At 54.1% G+C, this 14,862-nt stretch overlaps 3 protein-coding genes across 3 annotated transcripts; 1 reads left to right on the top strand and 2 right to left on the bottom strand.

The window, feature by feature from the left end:
• Nucleotides 1-370: 370 nt before the first annotated feature.
• KIAA1191 (KIAA1191 ortholog) lies at nt 371-8,009 on the bottom strand. Its single transcript, XM_086759022.1, has 7 exons — nt 7,865-8,009; nt 7,592-7,782; nt 6,243-6,369; nt 4,440-4,564; nt 3,085-3,191; nt 2,642-2,778; nt 371-2,203 (listed from the first exon to the last, which is right to left on the bottom strand). The coding sequence occupies exons 1-7, from the start codon at nt 7,890-7,892 to the stop codon at nt 1,995-1,997; spliced, it is 924 nt and encodes a 307-aa protein (XP_086615148.1). The 5' UTR covers nt 7,893-8,009; the 3' UTR covers nt 371-1,994.
• Nucleotides 8,010-8,939: 930 nt separating this feature from the next.
• ARL10 (ARF like GTPase 10) lies at nt 8,940-11,732 on the top strand. Its single transcript, XM_086759157.1, has 4 exons — nt 8,940-9,155; nt 9,674-9,836; nt 10,033-10,208; nt 10,635-11,732. The coding sequence occupies exons 1-4, from the start codon at nt 8,964-8,966 to the stop codon at nt 10,809-10,811; spliced, it is 708 nt and encodes a 235-aa protein (XP_086615283.1). The 5' UTR covers nt 8,940-8,963; the 3' UTR covers nt 10,812-11,732.
• A 275-nt stretch (nt 11,733-12,007) lies between these two features.
• On the bottom strand, nt 12,008-14,793 carry NOP16 (NOP16 nucleolar protein). Its single transcript, XM_086759158.1, has 5 exons — nt 14,647-14,793; nt 14,349-14,463; nt 13,593-13,662; nt 12,723-12,829; nt 12,008-12,450 (listed from the first exon to the last, which is right to left on the bottom strand). Exons 1-5 carry the CDS (start codon nt 14,751-14,753, stop codon nt 12,307-12,309), a joined length of 543 nt encoding a protein of 180 aa, XP_086615284.1. The 5' UTR covers nt 14,754-14,793; the 3' UTR covers nt 12,008-12,306.
• Nucleotides 14,794-14,862: the final 69 nt, after the last annotated feature.

Below are 14,862 nucleotides of genomic sequence, written 5' to 3'. Positions count from 1 at the left end.
AACTTTTCAGAGGCAGGCAAAGCATAGATGGCCACACCACTGGGAGGTGCCCACCTCCACAGTGCAGGTGCAAACACAGCACACAAGCTGCAGGAGAAGCGATCTCAAGAACATGAAGAACCACCATTTGAATAGCTGGAGAAAACACAAAGATTTCATCTTTAGTTTCATCTGCACAAGCCCTAAGACATGACTGAGTCTGGCTTTAAACCTATTATCCCTGTCAAAACAGAGTTTTACAGAGCAAGTATTTTATCCCAGTGCAAGTGCTGCCAGAGCCTTATTAGGCAGAACCTTGACCCCACACTCACTGGACAGCCCCGTATTTCTTCCACAGATGCTGTGCCAGCACTAACACACATCAAGGACCTCCATTCACAAGGATTTTATTTTCTTGTAACAAACAAACAAACAAAAAAATCATACACATTAGAGACATGAATACGGACAACAAATAAATTAATGTCAAACGAGAGGCTGGTTGCCAAGGTGCAAGTGAGTGGTGACAGCGAAAACTGCTTCACTGGGTAGGAGACTTTCAACACAACACATCATTGGCAGTGCTGTTGAAGCTTGAGAAGAAGCAAGAGCCACAAAACATGCTTCTTCGGAGGTGACAGCAGCTAGCCAAGTGAGTTAACCCTGCCTCACCCTCCAGGAGGAATGTTTGGTTTAAGAAGGCAGAAACCCCAGAGCTCAATGGTTACCCGCTGTTAAGTAACCTCTGTGTAACGTCCCGGCAACAGAGAAGCTTCCAGTACCAGATGCTGCCACCTCACCACTACAGAGAGCCTGCTGCTGGCTGAAGGAGCTCTGCAACAGTCCTGAGATCAAGAGACAGGAGACATATTTGCCACAGGACAGGTGAAGATTACAGAGCAACACTGCCTATAATGCCTAAGGGATTACCTGGTAGCCAGTGGTTCCTTCCAATTTTCATGGAAGCAAGTGTTAACTGATCCCAGTAATTGGTTCTGACTAGGCCAAAAAAAAAAAAAAAAAAGAAAAACCCAAACCTACACATAGCTGTATCATATTAGGGAGGAATGTTTAGCCTTCATCTGCCCTCAGTTCTCCTCCAGCCCTGCAAAATGCATTTAACACTGATGAAACAAAAAACCTTATTTGAGAAGTGCCCCTGGTGTCTAATACACTTCTACACAACTCATACAAGATGCTAGGAAGAAAAAAAAAAAAAAAAAATCAAGCAGCACCCAGAGTGCCAAAACATCTGAAGTGTGTCTAGAAGAAAGCAGGAGAGTGTTGTTTTGCAGAAGAGGAGGAGTACTTGGTTCAAGCCATATCAGCTCTGGTCTTTTCCACCTTTTTGGAGGAACATGAAGAGTTAGAAGAGAAGCAATTCTTCCTCGTTCCTGCCAAGCCCCATTAGATTCTGCCCTGCGCCTTTCTAATAAGAGCATCTTAGAATGGTCATTGTTCCACCTTCCCTTTTAAAAAATTCCAACAAAGTAGTACTAGGTGTTGAACTACAAGGTCACACTGGCTAGTGAGGGAGTGCCACTATTAAAACTGTCCCATCACATTCCCAGTGCAACTTCCTTCTGGCAGTTAATGGTCCAGTTTTCAGTCCTTGCTTGTTTTCATGATTTTCTGCTGGTATTCTATATATGCCAGACAGAACCACCGACCTCCTGAGGGAACTTCAGCACGGAGCACGACAAAACAATCAGATGACAGGTAGACAAGCCAGCCTGCTTGCACACCACATGCGGTCCTGTCCCACACAACATTGTTCAAGTTTTACTGTGGTGTAGTGTCCCAAAAAGCACATCTGGTGCAGCCTAGCAGACCGAACTGGTGCAACAGCAGACAAGAGTTTTTCCAAGACCAGCTTTAGGATGGTCACAACTGTTTCCTTTTCTGAGACAAAGAGCCGGAAGGGAGACTTTCCTATTTTACTGCAGCACAATGGGACAGGGAAGCAGAGCCTAAGACAGCCTGTAGCCCGCTTAAAGACACCAGAAGCAGTCTTCCTAGAATCCAGTGGGAGTGAACACATTCAGATCCCGAGGTTTGATATTATGGGAACGTGAAGACTGTTTCCTCCCTTCTGCGACTGGAATGTCCATTTTGGGTGGCTTGAAGGTGACCGGATCCTCTGGCATCCTGGTAGCCTGAGCACGCATCAGCTCCATTGGGGATGGCTTCTGGGCACCCTTATAGGATTGGATGGTAAATCCTCCTGATGAAAAAAATCACAGCAAGTAAGAGCTAGGAAAACTAGCCAAGTCCTTTTTCCAGTGCTGACAGGAGTGAGCAGCGTCACTGATGCCTGACATTGTGGAAAGCCCAGCAGCCTCATGTCATCTAAACCCTGTTCCTGTGGCTGGCACTTCCAGTTCTGGTTCCACCAGACAGCAGAGAAAAAGTGAAAAGCCATCACCTTCACATCTTGTCCTTCCACTGCAGTTCAGTGCAAGCTATTTCTGCTTTCAGATCCTTGGCATAACCTAACTGCTTTACATTTAGGCACAGAAATTATACAAATAGCACACATTCACAAGGTGGTCCTAGAAAGTAACAGGGCAAGCAGGATAAGGCTCCAGAAATAGCTAGCAAGTTTGTTGTGTGACAGTTCTCCCCTAGCTGTTGCAGGGCAGGAGATTTTTAGAAGACATACCTGGATCATTGGTGGATTTCTGGATGGCTTTGGGTCCAAAAAAGCTCCATCTTTCAGATTGCAATTTGTCCCCACCAGCTTCCATGGCAAACTCTGGGCCAGTGATAGAAGCAGAGGATCCCTGACTAAACCAACCCCTAGGGAAAAATCATCGAGATGTGATGAGAATAAATACTTCAAGTGGCCCCACTGTGCCAGGAACTTTACATGTAGCTATCAGTGGCAACTTAAACAATCTTAATAGGTTTGTTACCACCCAGGATGAAGATCATAGAATCATATACTCAAGTTCCCCAAGCTTTCAACACTTGGATCTATCCAACGCAAATCCACAGCAGGCTCTGAACTTCACCCCTTAGACAATCCCTCACTGGATAAGAGGTTTATTTCTAGCAGCTCCCACTTCAGTCCACAGGAAACCAAAGGAGGCAGGAACAGAGTACCTGTTTTTATGCTTGGGAGAGGAGTGGGGAGTGCTGCTTGGAGTGGACTGAGCAGAAGTCGTCTGTTTGTCATCTTTTCTCATCTCTCCACTCTGCATTTTTAGCTTCTATTAGGAGAGGCAAGAGAAACACAGAAGCAACAGAGTTTAAATACAAGACATAAGGAACAAACAGCCAGTTTTATTGTCAAAACTGGACAACTGTTTGTATCACAGGTGATAAAGAATTTAAGTGTCACTTCACCTAAAGCCAGACCCAGTGTTACAATACTTGCATATGCCCCTTAAGCTTCTTTCCACAGATAAGCATTTTGGAAATCCACCGTGCTCAAGACATCCTCCAGGACAGAGGAAGTAAAATAACACCTACAGCTCACTTAGCAATTCAGAGTCACTACCCAACAGTAATGCTCTGCTTCACTATCAGCATTTGTGGGTTGGCTGCAGATGTGGCAGAGCTAGCTTACACATCAGCTCAGCTACCTGGTAACAAGTCTAAATGCCACAGCAAACAGCTGTCTGCAGCACTTTTCAGGGTGACAAATCTTTGTCCTACACGTTCTGTGCCAAAGGCAAAACCAGACCTCATACAGCAGGTACAAGGTCTATGAGTCCTAGACCCTGAGAAGTAATCTACGTACAACAGGATGGAAACGTTGCTCTAAAACACCAAGAGCTGCACTTGAAGAGTGCGCCTGATCATAAGAAAAACAGGAACTGGGTGTATGTGAGCCAGGTTTTACAGGTCAGACAGTACAAACCGAACTCTGAAGAAGTCACTCGAAGGGCAGTTATAGTTCAAACGCCAACTACACAGCACCTTCTCAGAACGTTTCCGGTGGCTATCCAAGCCACACTAACGCAATTCACCAGTGCAGTTACAGAAACTTTGACCTTGTGGGAGTACATTCGGAGAGTTCACTATTGAACTCCAGCTGCAAGATTACCATGGGCAGCTGAGGTCATCAGAAACATACTGATTCAAGATGTTTAATGCACGGTTTGCCAGTTCTCTTGGGACAAAGTTACAACAGTCAACTGCAGGCCACCACTCAAAGGTACAACAAGAAACTACATTCTGTGTAGGGACACCCCCACTTGGAAAGACGACTGTGATGGTCTGAAGTGACTGTGGAGTATGACAGATCTCAGAAAAAAGTTTGTTTCAAAACTATGAAGGCCAACACTAACTTACATTTTAAAGTGGGTAAGCTATTTCACACAAAGAGCTAAAAGCCTTCAGAGGAAGCAGTTTAAGGACAGTCCTAGCAACACGCTCCGAAAGTTATGTCACCAGATAGGTATTAAGCTAACACACAACCTACAAGGAGAAAGCCAATGCAAAACAAGCCTTACGTGGACTGCCTCAGCCACTCGGTGATACTTGGTCTCCTCAGTGGTGAGGCCTTTGTGGGGAGTGTAGCCAGCATCTCTCAGCCCTGCCTGCTGCTCAAAGCGTTGAATGCTCTCCTGAGTCTGCTCTGGAATGGACAAGAGCACATATTCACACAGAAACGCCACCACAAGCAGCTCTAGTAAACAAAGGCAGCTTAAGCAACCGAATGCAAGACCCATTTTCCATCATTCACACCTACACGTTGTGATGAGATGACAGAAGCAGCAAGATGAAGCTAAGGAGATATTCAGACTTGAAAACTACCCTGAGTCATAGGGCCAAGTCAGGTGAGCAGTGGTTTGTCCCAGATCACCAGATGTACTACAAATGCAACACCTGTAATTAAACCTATCTCACCCAAGAAGCTGCACCACTCTTAATTACAGCTTCAGAAATCTAAGAGACCCCAATAAGCTGGGCATTTTGAGTGGCCCTCTAGATTCAAGGGAGGTTTTTTTGTCCAACAAAAACTGACATCATCTCAAAGACTGCACACTCTAGTTAATCCGACAGTCCTAGTCTTGCAGAACAGGTGGTAAAGACTCCCAGTGACTCTAGATTGGGTAAAATAAACTATTTCACTCAAATACAGAGCCAGCATCTAATACGCTGATACCCACTTCAGGTCTGAAGAGTATAAGCACCTTTTCCACCCCACAACATGCTATCAGGATAAGATGTTCACTCCCTAGTGGAACTAAGAAAAAAGCCACAAGGTTAGAGCACAAGAAGATTACCAGAAAAGCCTAATGTCCTCTTTAAAACAGATAACACTTCCCATGCTAATGTTAAAGTTATTTGCAGGGGTAGTGCAAGACATCTAGAGGACATTTGCCTGTTTATTTCCAGCTTGTAACTGAATATTTTTCCCAGGAGGTGTAGGTTGGGGCTCCTGATTTCTTACTGCACAATAACATTTTTAGGCCATCATGGTTCTAACTACATTAGCATTTTATGATTAGACTAGAACAAAAGCTGCTTTCTAGCAGAAAGTCCATGTTTCTGGATGTTATTTTCTGATGTGCTGGCTATTTTTGAGTCAAGACTGAAATAACTGTAAAGGTTCCAAAATGCTGGTCCAAAAATGCAGAAGTCTTTGCAAGCACTGCTTAGAGAAGATGAAGCTCAGATCCCAGCTGCTAAAAGATGAGGCAGCAGGGACAGATTAACACATGAATAATTCCTCTTGCTGCATGGGCCTGTCCTCTCTGCAAACATAACTGACCCAATTTGTTTTTAAAGCATCATGATTTATGATGTTTGTTTTTTTTATAAGTGTTACTGTTAGCAAGACAGCTGCTGCTGCTGCTGTTAACTAACAAACACCATCAAGTGCTCCATTAGCACAGTATGTCAGATCTCCACACCACTTGGGTGAATTTTAGAGCTTTACCTTTCATTCAGAAACAGCAAGTTAATAAGCAAACATAGGATAGCAGCAGCAGCCACCTCTGCACTCCAGCAACAAGGCAGCACGAACTGCAGTGTCCTATCAGCAGGTAACATACCCCGCACTCCTCCCTCACCACCCACCTCCAGTACCTGCAAATACAGAGGCAGTAAGTGTGGCCTGTTCCCTAGTTCCTCGCTTCCTTCTAGAAGCGTCCTCCAAAACAAAAACCTCATACAGCTCAAGAGCAGAGTCAGCCTGCACCCAGCAGCTGTCCAGGAACTCTGGTAGTTACCTTGAGGCATTACCAAGCTGGAGCACGCTCGTGTGCCCACACCCCATTAGCCACCACAATAGAGGCGAGAGCTCTTACTTGTAATGAGAGAGTTCATGATGATATGAGTGGCCTTGGCCTTCACCACAGGTACCTTGTTCACACTTTCGGTGGATGACGAAGGCGTTATGACAGGTGCATTCATGTTAGCATCCCCTTCCTCAATCTGTGGGGAAGAAGCAGGGTACCGTTTAAGATATGAAAGTATCTCAGCACCTTGCCAGGACCCATCTCTAACTACTCAAACGAGACACAAGGCCAAGCTGCTCTAGCAGCCAGCCTTCACGCCGTGGAAGAAATCTGTACACTGTTCACACTACAGCCCAGGAACTCTTACAGCTTGTTAAGAATTCTTAACAATGAACAAGCAACTGGCATCCAACATTTGAAAAACTACCAGGCTCAGAGCCAACAAGTTGTTAGTCCAAGTACAAAAAGGTCAACAGGAAAGAAAACAGAACATAACTGCTTCCATTCCCATAACTGCAAACTGGACTTCAAGGTCAACTGGGCAAGAGCACCCTTCCGCAGGCTGCTCAGAAACACCAACTATTTACAGAACAGCAGTCTTACAGATTAGAAGCTGATGTTTTGATTTTTTTTTCATCCTCATCTCTTGTATTTTCAGTTTCTTGCTCAGCGTATCTAATGCTCACATCGATCACGAAACCCTAGCAACAACGGACCAGACAATAAACACTAGAAAACAAGAAATCCTGTGAAACATAGACTTCTTCCTTGTAACACAGGAGTTACTGTTCCCCGACCGGAGAGTATGCTTTTTGTGCCAAACCACAACTTCAGATTTCCTTCCACAAAAAGTATTTTAAAACAAAATGAGGTGAAAAGTAGAGTTTACGCTCAAAGGGATGCGGAATCATTTATTTTCATTCAACAACATTTAATTTCACTTCAAACTTAGGAAACAGCCTCTAAATTTAAAAGAGGTGGCCCTGCACTCAAAGCATACCCATACTCATTTCAGAGAGTGGTTTGGGTTGGAAGGGACCTTCAAAGACCTTCTAGTCCAGCCCTGCTGCTGTGGGCTGGGACATCTCTCACCAGATCAGGTTGCCCACAGCGTCTCTGGGCAATCTGCTCCAGTACCTCACCACCCTCACAGTAATGAGCCGACATCCAACCTAAATCCACCCTTTTCCTCTGGTTTACTTAACTTGGTTACAGCTTGCAGTTATTTTTACCTAAAAAAACACCTCCGTAAGAGAGGAGGCTCCCAGAACACGCCTGTCTCAACCGTACTTCAGTGCTCGCCAGGCAGCAAAGCCGGCCTCATCTCCCTGGCACCTCCCGGGGCCCAGCTGCCCGGTGCGGTGCCAGGGCCGGGCAGGAGGGCAGGGAGCAGGCCCAGGCGGCCGGCCGGCCCGTACCTTCGAGAGCTCCTGGTACTTGCGCTCGGGGATGACCGGTTGTTTCCAGAGGACGCTGGCGCAGAGGTCGGCGGGCGGCGGTGTCATGGGGGCCGTGTCCTCCAGGCCGTCGTCGTAGCTGAAGGCCCTCCGCGGCACGGCGACGGGCAGCGACATCTTGTCCGGGCGGGCCCCGCCGCCCTGCTCCAGCGCTGCGAACAGAGAGGGCAGCGCTCAGCCCCGCCGCCGCCGCCGCCGCGGCCTACCCGGCCCGGTGGGCGGGGGGCGCCTTACCGGGAGGGTCCGTCTGCCGCGAGGTCATGGTGGTGGTGGTGGTGGTGGTGGGGGGGCTGAGGCTATCGGGGCTGGGCGGGGTGTGGCGGGCCAGGGGCCATGGCGGAGCCCGCGGGGCACCCACCGCCACCGGAGAGGAGCGGCGGAGGACACCGCCCCCGCGGGAGCGCTCTTATAGGGCGCGCGGATCCCGCGACATCGGGCGATGCGCGCGGGGCACGCTGGGAGTTGTAGTTCGAGCGGCGTGGGGGCGGGGGCGTGGCTGCGGTGAAGGGGCGGGGCCGGGCGGTTCCCGGGGTCAAAGTGGGTTGGGGTCCAGTCCAAGCCCCCCTGCCAGGAGCAGGGACATCTCCAACCAGATCAGGTTGCTCAGAGCCTCATCCAGCCTGGCCTTGAACGATTCCAGGGATGGGGCATCCACCACCTCTCTGGGCAACCTGTGCCAGAGCTCCACCACCCTCAGCGTAAAAAATTTTTTCCTGATGTCTAATCTGAATCTGCTTCCTTCTATTATAAAACCACTACCCCTCGTCCTGTCACAACAGGCCCTGCCCAAGATTTTCTCCCTGTCTTTCCTGTCAGCACCCTTTAGGCACCAGAAGGCCTCTGAAAGGTGTCCCTGGAGAGGCATCCTCTTCTCCGGGCTGAACAGCCCCAGCTCTCACAGCAGAGCTGCTGCAGCCCTCTCATCATCTGCGTGGCCTCCTCTGGACCCTCTCCAACAGCTCCACGTCCTTCTGATGTTGGGGGCTCCAGAGCTGGACGCAGCGCTGCAGGGGGGGTCTCACCAGAGCGGAGCAGAGGGGCAGAATCAACCCCCTTTACCTGCTGGCCGCGCTGCTGGGGGTGCAGCCCAGGGTGCGGGTGGATTTTTGGGCTGCGACCGCACATTGCCGCCTCGTGTCGAGCTTCCCATCCACTCACCCACTTCTCCCTCTCCCCACCCCGAGGTCGGCGCGGCCCCTTTAAGCGCGGCGGTGACGTCAGGGGCGGGCACATCTGGCGCTGGCGCGCCGCCCGCGGGCACAGCTGGAGCGGGGGAGGGGGGGGGCACACAGACAGCTCCGCTGCGGCCGCTCGCCGCCGGTGCCCGTGCCGCATGGCTCTGCGCGGCGCCCTCCGGGAGCTGACCCTGGCCCTGGGGGGCGTCCTGGCCGTGCTCGGCTCCCTCCTCTTCATCGCCTGGAAGATCTACTTCCGCGAAACCGGCACCGGCACCGGCACCGGCTGGGACGGCTGGTGGGAGCGGGAGCTGCGGGAGCTGCGGGAGCGAGCGCCTCCTGGCGACGCGGTAAGAGGGGGGACGGACCCCCGCCGGGACCCCCGGCCCGTGGCGGGACGGCAAGGGCACAGGGTCGGGAGCTCCGTACCGGGAGCCCCGTACCGGCGTCTCCCCGAGCCCGACGGGGCGGGGAGGGGGCAGAGCGCTGGGATCCCTCCGGATTCCTCAGACTCCCCAGACTGTCAAAATGGGGAAGGGGCGACGGGTCGGGGTCGCCCCTGTGATCGCCGGGCTGGGGAAGGGTCTGGGCGGCCAGCGGGATCCCCCCGAGCACGTGGGGCTGGGGAAGGGGGCGCAGGGTCAGGATCCCGCTGGGATCTCCCGCCGGGAGCCGGTCAGACCGGATTCCCCAGGATATCCCGCAGGGTAAGGGCCCTCGGGGACCCTGCTGCAGCCTGTCCTGCTGGGGAAGGGGTCCCCAGTCGGAACCATCCCACTGGGATGGAGACGAGGCCACAGGGGCCGGGGGGGCTGCGAGTCCCAGAACCGGCTCCCCACTCACCGCACACCCTCCTGTGTCCCCACAGCTGGACTGGCGGCAGGTGCTGGTGCTGGGGCTGGACGGGGCGGGGAAGAGCAGCGTCCTGCACTACATCTGCAGCCAGACGGCCAGGGAGCGCATCGCACCCACCCTCGGCTTCAACTCTGCCCAGCTCTGCGTCGAGGGGCTGGAGATGGACCTGCTGGAAGGTAAGGCCGGCCTGGCACCGCTGCGACCCCCGGGGCTGAGCCTGTACGGCCCGGAGGGTCCCCTCGCCTGCCGGCACCAGGCTGGGGGTGCAGAGCATCCCGGGCAACGGGAGCTCTGGTTCCCCGGGTGTGATGGGGAGGCGGCAGCCCCCGCTGGCCCCCCACGCCGGAGCCTGATCCTGCCTGTCTCCCACAGTGGGCGGCAGCCAGAACCTGCGAGCGTACTGGTCCCACTACCTGAGCGAGGCCCATGTGCTGGTGTTCGTGGTGGACTCGGTGGACAGGTCGCGCCTGCTGACGGCGCGCCAGGAGCTGCACGCGCTGCTGGCCGCGGAGCCCCGGCTGCCCCTGGTCGTGCTGGCCAACAAGCAGGTGGGTGTCCGTCCGTCTGTCCCCACAGCTGCTCCCAGGGCTGCTTGCAGCACAACTGTCCCTCCCCAGGGCCCTGAGGGGAAATCCTGGTACCCAAGATCAACCAGCTTTTTCAAAATCTGTTTTCCCGAGTCCTGCCTCCTCCAGTCTTCGTCAGGAGGTGTGGCTGCTGTTACCAGTGCCTCAGCTAACAAGTTTTGGGAGAGCACCCAGGCAGCAGCCTGCAAAATCCCCGAGGGGAAACACATTCCCCAGGCAGGCGGCCAAGCGCATGCCTCGTGCTGCTTCCCATTATCTTGCGCCAAGGCAGCCCTGCCTGCGCACGACCCCTGCCAGGACCACACAGGCAGGATGGGGCTCCTGCCAGCCAGCAGCGCTGCTCCGGACGCTGCTCCCCTCCTGAGCGGCCGCCTCTCTCCCTCGCAGGACAAGAGTGATGCCCTGAGCGTGGCAGAGCTGCGGGAGGAGCTGGCCCTGCACACACTCGACGGGCAGCGGGAGTTCTTCCTCCTGCCCACCAGCGCGACCTGGGCCAGCCTGAGCACCGCCACCAGTGTCCTCCACGTGAAGAACTTGCTGGTCACCCTGCTCTCCCAGTCCTGAGCCCGCACAGCGGGCAGGCAGGCCTCCACCCCCGACACAGCTCCTCTTTGGGGTCTGTGGTGCGAGGATGGAGGCAGGCGGGGAGGAGCCCCGGAGCTCGGACTCGCTGGTAGCAGGCTGCCAGTCCTGGGGTGTTTGCTGCACCCTGTGAGGTTTGGGGTTGAGCTGTGGCACAGCTGCCCTTGGGGAACACGAGCAGCGGGCTCTGCTCTTTGCCACTGGGAGAGGGCAGCCACCTCCCCCAGTTCAGGGATGAAGCCTCCCTTGGGATGGGGCACGAGCACGGCTCTTACCTCCTGGTGAGCGGGGACATGCAGCACAGGGCAGGGCCCCGCACCTTCATGGCAGTCCTGCAGGATATTAACTGAATGGGGCTGAAGAAGCGAGGTAGCCCTCTCATGCACCGACGCGGACAGGTCATCCCAGGAGATGGGCTCTCCTTCCCAAAAAACACCACGAGTTACTGCTGGTGCATCCCTGCCAGTGGGAATAACCAGGTCAGGCTGTCCCTCCCCGGGGCTGAGCACAGCTCTCGATTCCCCCAAGGCTGTATTTAAAGCCCTGTTTGGGAGAGATGAAGGCAGGTATCGGGCAGCCCCACGCTGCCCCTGCACCCTGAACAGGGGTAAAGATGGGCTGTTCGTAGCTGTGCTCAGCATGCGTTTGCCCCCCTGCCTGGTCTCCCTCCCTCTCAGCTGCCGCAGGGAGAAGGGGAAGGAGCCAGGCTCCGGGACCGCAGGGAGCCCTGCCTGCGGGCGGCAGGCTGCTGGCTCAGGCCATGGGGTGCTGGCTCCTGGAAAACCAATCGTGGAAGCTGGGGAGCACATCAGGGAAAGGGAGTACATGCCGGCTGGTCTCTGCTGTGAAACCTTTTGTACGGTTGCTCCTTCCCTTTGTCAATAAAAGAGGCTGATCAGTCTGCGCTGCCCTCAGCTCCTTGGCAGGGAAGGGACCCTCAGCTCGGTCTTCTGAGCTGGAGGCAGGGAGGTCACTTGGGAGGGAAGGAAGCAGCACGTGGCCCCACTCCAGCCCGTGCTGCAGGGAAATCAGCAAAGGCTCACGTGCTGCCCACACCCCGTGGGCCCCCAGCCCCGTTGCTGCAGGGTGCATCCAATGCCCCTGTCCTGCGGGTCAGCGCCGGGAGCTCTCTGAAGTGGGACTGCGCCAAGCAAGAGCCCACGAGCAAGACATTCACACCAGCTTGAAAAAGTGATTTATTTTTAACAAGGCAGAAGTGCCAACTGCCACATGGCAAGGGAGCAGCACAGCACATTCAGTCCCAACGCCACAACTGACAGACAAGAGTCTTTCATGCCTGGTTATAGCTGTCTCTGCCTTAATGAAGGTCCTTCCTCCACTGCCAGAGGCTTTGCGTAGCTCAACTTGCAGGCACTGAGCCCGCAAGTGGCCATCACCTGTCTGTCAGTCCCTGTTTGGTTCAGAAAATGGTCACTTTGAGCCTGCACTTGCAGGCAAACCTGAAAAAAAAGGGCAGTCACTGCACATCCATCTTTTCTTGCTTGAGTGATGCAATGAAATCCCTGTACTCGTCTGGATAGAAATTCTTGTACACATTGATCTTTCTCTTAATCTGCTTGGGAGTATCCTGGTAGTAGTTCTTCTCATCTCGAGCCATTTCCTGTGACAAAGAAGAAGGTAAGTCAGAGGAGTTGCCCCAAGAGCAAACACCAAACCTGCCCAGCCACGCTTCAAAGGTCCACCCAAGCCAGCTGTGATCGGTGCCTGAGTCAGGCAAGGATCTGGCCAAGGTTCAAAGCACTGCTTCCCCTTAACAGTCAGCTGACTGCAAAACAGGATCCAGGACAGAGAGGATTAGCGATCTCCATCCTGTAGAAGAGTCAGGAACAAGTCGCTCCGGGAGCTCCTCGCTCTGGGACAGCCAGTACTTACCTTGTAGTTCTCCCCGTGGTTCTGTATCATGTACCGCACGTAGTCAATAAGGTCTCGTGAGAGTGTGTTTGACTTCTTCTCAGGGAGACTGGCCTCATATTCCATCTCTAGGCAGAGGGCAGAGACACCATCAGGCAGGCAGGCAGGGGAGGGAAGCAAGCAGCACCTCAGACATCCCCAGCCTCCTCCCAAGAGGAGCCCCGCCAGTACTGCAGAAAGGAGGTGGCTCCTGCAGCACAGCTCTGCTGCTCACACGCACACAGCATGATCACACAGGAAAACGAAGACGACTACAGCCTTCTCCGTAGGCTACAGGCACCCACGCCTGCGCTGCGGCTCCTCTCCGGATGGCACCATGAGGAGTGGAGCCTTTCTGCCCAGGCTGCAGAGCATGACTGTTCAGAGCTGCCCAGCCCACTACTAAAACACGTGGGGTACCGCAGTCAGTTTCTCATCACCCTGGTGCTACACACCAGCACGTTTCAGAGTGACAAGAGCCCTCTCGAGGTTGCAAGTAGAAATACTGCACAAAACGCAGCACAGGAAGGAAAAGTAACTCATGAGACAGAGCATACACGGGAATGGCAGAGCTGCTGTCCTGGCTCCTGGCTCAGCTCTGGCCTGGCTGGGAAGCCCCAGCTGACTGCTGCCCAGGGCGTACTCCTCTACAAGCTCGCGAGCCTGCACAAGAGTTAACAGCCTTCCCTGCCCCTGGCACAGCACAGCAGCTAAGGACAGTCCGGCAGCACAAAGATGAGAGACAAAATAATCCACAGGGCCCTGGGAGAACTCGAAATGCCACAGCAATGGTGCGCTTCAGCAGGAAACTTGCCAAGGCTGGAGGTGGTGAAGGACAGAAGTGGCACTGACCGTTCACGACGTAGGGCTTCCGCACTATTTTCTTTCCTTGTTGCCGTCCATCGCTTTCCACTTCCATCCCCTGTGTTAAATTAGAGAGAAGGCAACTCAAGAAAAGCTCATTTGTAAGAGAGCTGTGTCCCCATATGTTGCTCCCAAAACTCCAAATTGCTTATACAACAGCTGCAAGGACCAGGAAACCTCAGCTGCCTTAAGCAGAGCCTTATTTGCGACATTAAGCTAGCTCACGGGCAAGCCTGTCACCCAAACAATACTGTGTGAACGGAAACAAGTGGTAAACAAGGTCACTCCTGTTGTTTGGTTTTTTTTTTTTCATGAATGTGACGTTTCACGGGGCCACCTTTCACGTGAAAGCGTTGCCTACCCACGCAGGCGGGCCGGGCTGCACACAAAGGCTTTCTTTGTTATCAGGAGCAAGTTGGCTGCAGCGTTCCCAACCCCACCTCTCTCTGGCAAGTCCCAGAAGACTGAGTGCCGTTATTTATACTTGTTCTAAAGTACATTATTTCTCTGTGACGCTGTAGCTTGTTCCCACACCAGGATCTTGTTGAGAAAAAGATAAGAAAGCCATCCACCTAGAGAGGCCGATCCAGAGCCATCTGCACTCCAAGGCAGGCTGCTCTCCAGGCGGCTTTTCCCCAGCCTGGCTGCACGTCCTGGGGGAGGCCTGACCTTCCACCCGCTCCACAGGAGCGGTCCCAGCCGAGCCCCCCTGCCCTTCCCCGGCGGGGCACGGCCATAACTTACCAGCAGCTGCTTCTTGGGGATGGGAATGGCCTTGTTGGGGTCCTCGGACAGGCCCATCTCGGCCAGGTTCTGCGCCACCGACTTGGTCGGGTCCCAGGCATGGCGGATGTGCGAGCTGCGTGGGGGCAAGACACCAGCATCAGGGGCTGTGCTCACGCTCCCCGAGTGGGTGCGTGTCCCCCTCCCCACCCAGACACGCAGTAGGGCCCCTCGGGGCACCCACTTCCACACGGCGGCGGGCCCAGGGCCGCCCTGCGCAGGGCCCCCTCCGTGCGCCCACACCCCCCCCGGCCCTCACCAGGCGATGCGCGGGGCGGCGCGGCGGCGGGCGCTGCGGTAGAGCCGCTTGCGGTTGAGGTTGTAGGAGTACTTCTGCCGCCGGCTCTTCCCCTTCGCCTTCGGCATGGCGGCCACACGCTGCTGCCGCCGCAGAGAGCCGAGCCGGACCGCGCGGGGCGGGGCCGCGCTGCGGGGCACCACGGGAAATGTAGTCCCGCTCCTGCAGCGCCGCCCG

Source organism: Chlamydotis macqueenii, chromosome 14, assembly GCF_036417535.1.
Source record: "Chlamydotis macqueenii isolate bChlMac1 chromosome 14, bChlMac1.mat, whole genome shotgun sequence".
Lineage (NCBI taxonomy): Eukaryota > Metazoa > Chordata > Aves > Otidiformes > Otididae > Chlamydotis > Chlamydotis macqueenii.
This window is presented reverse-complemented; position numbering and strand designations above follow the sequence as displayed.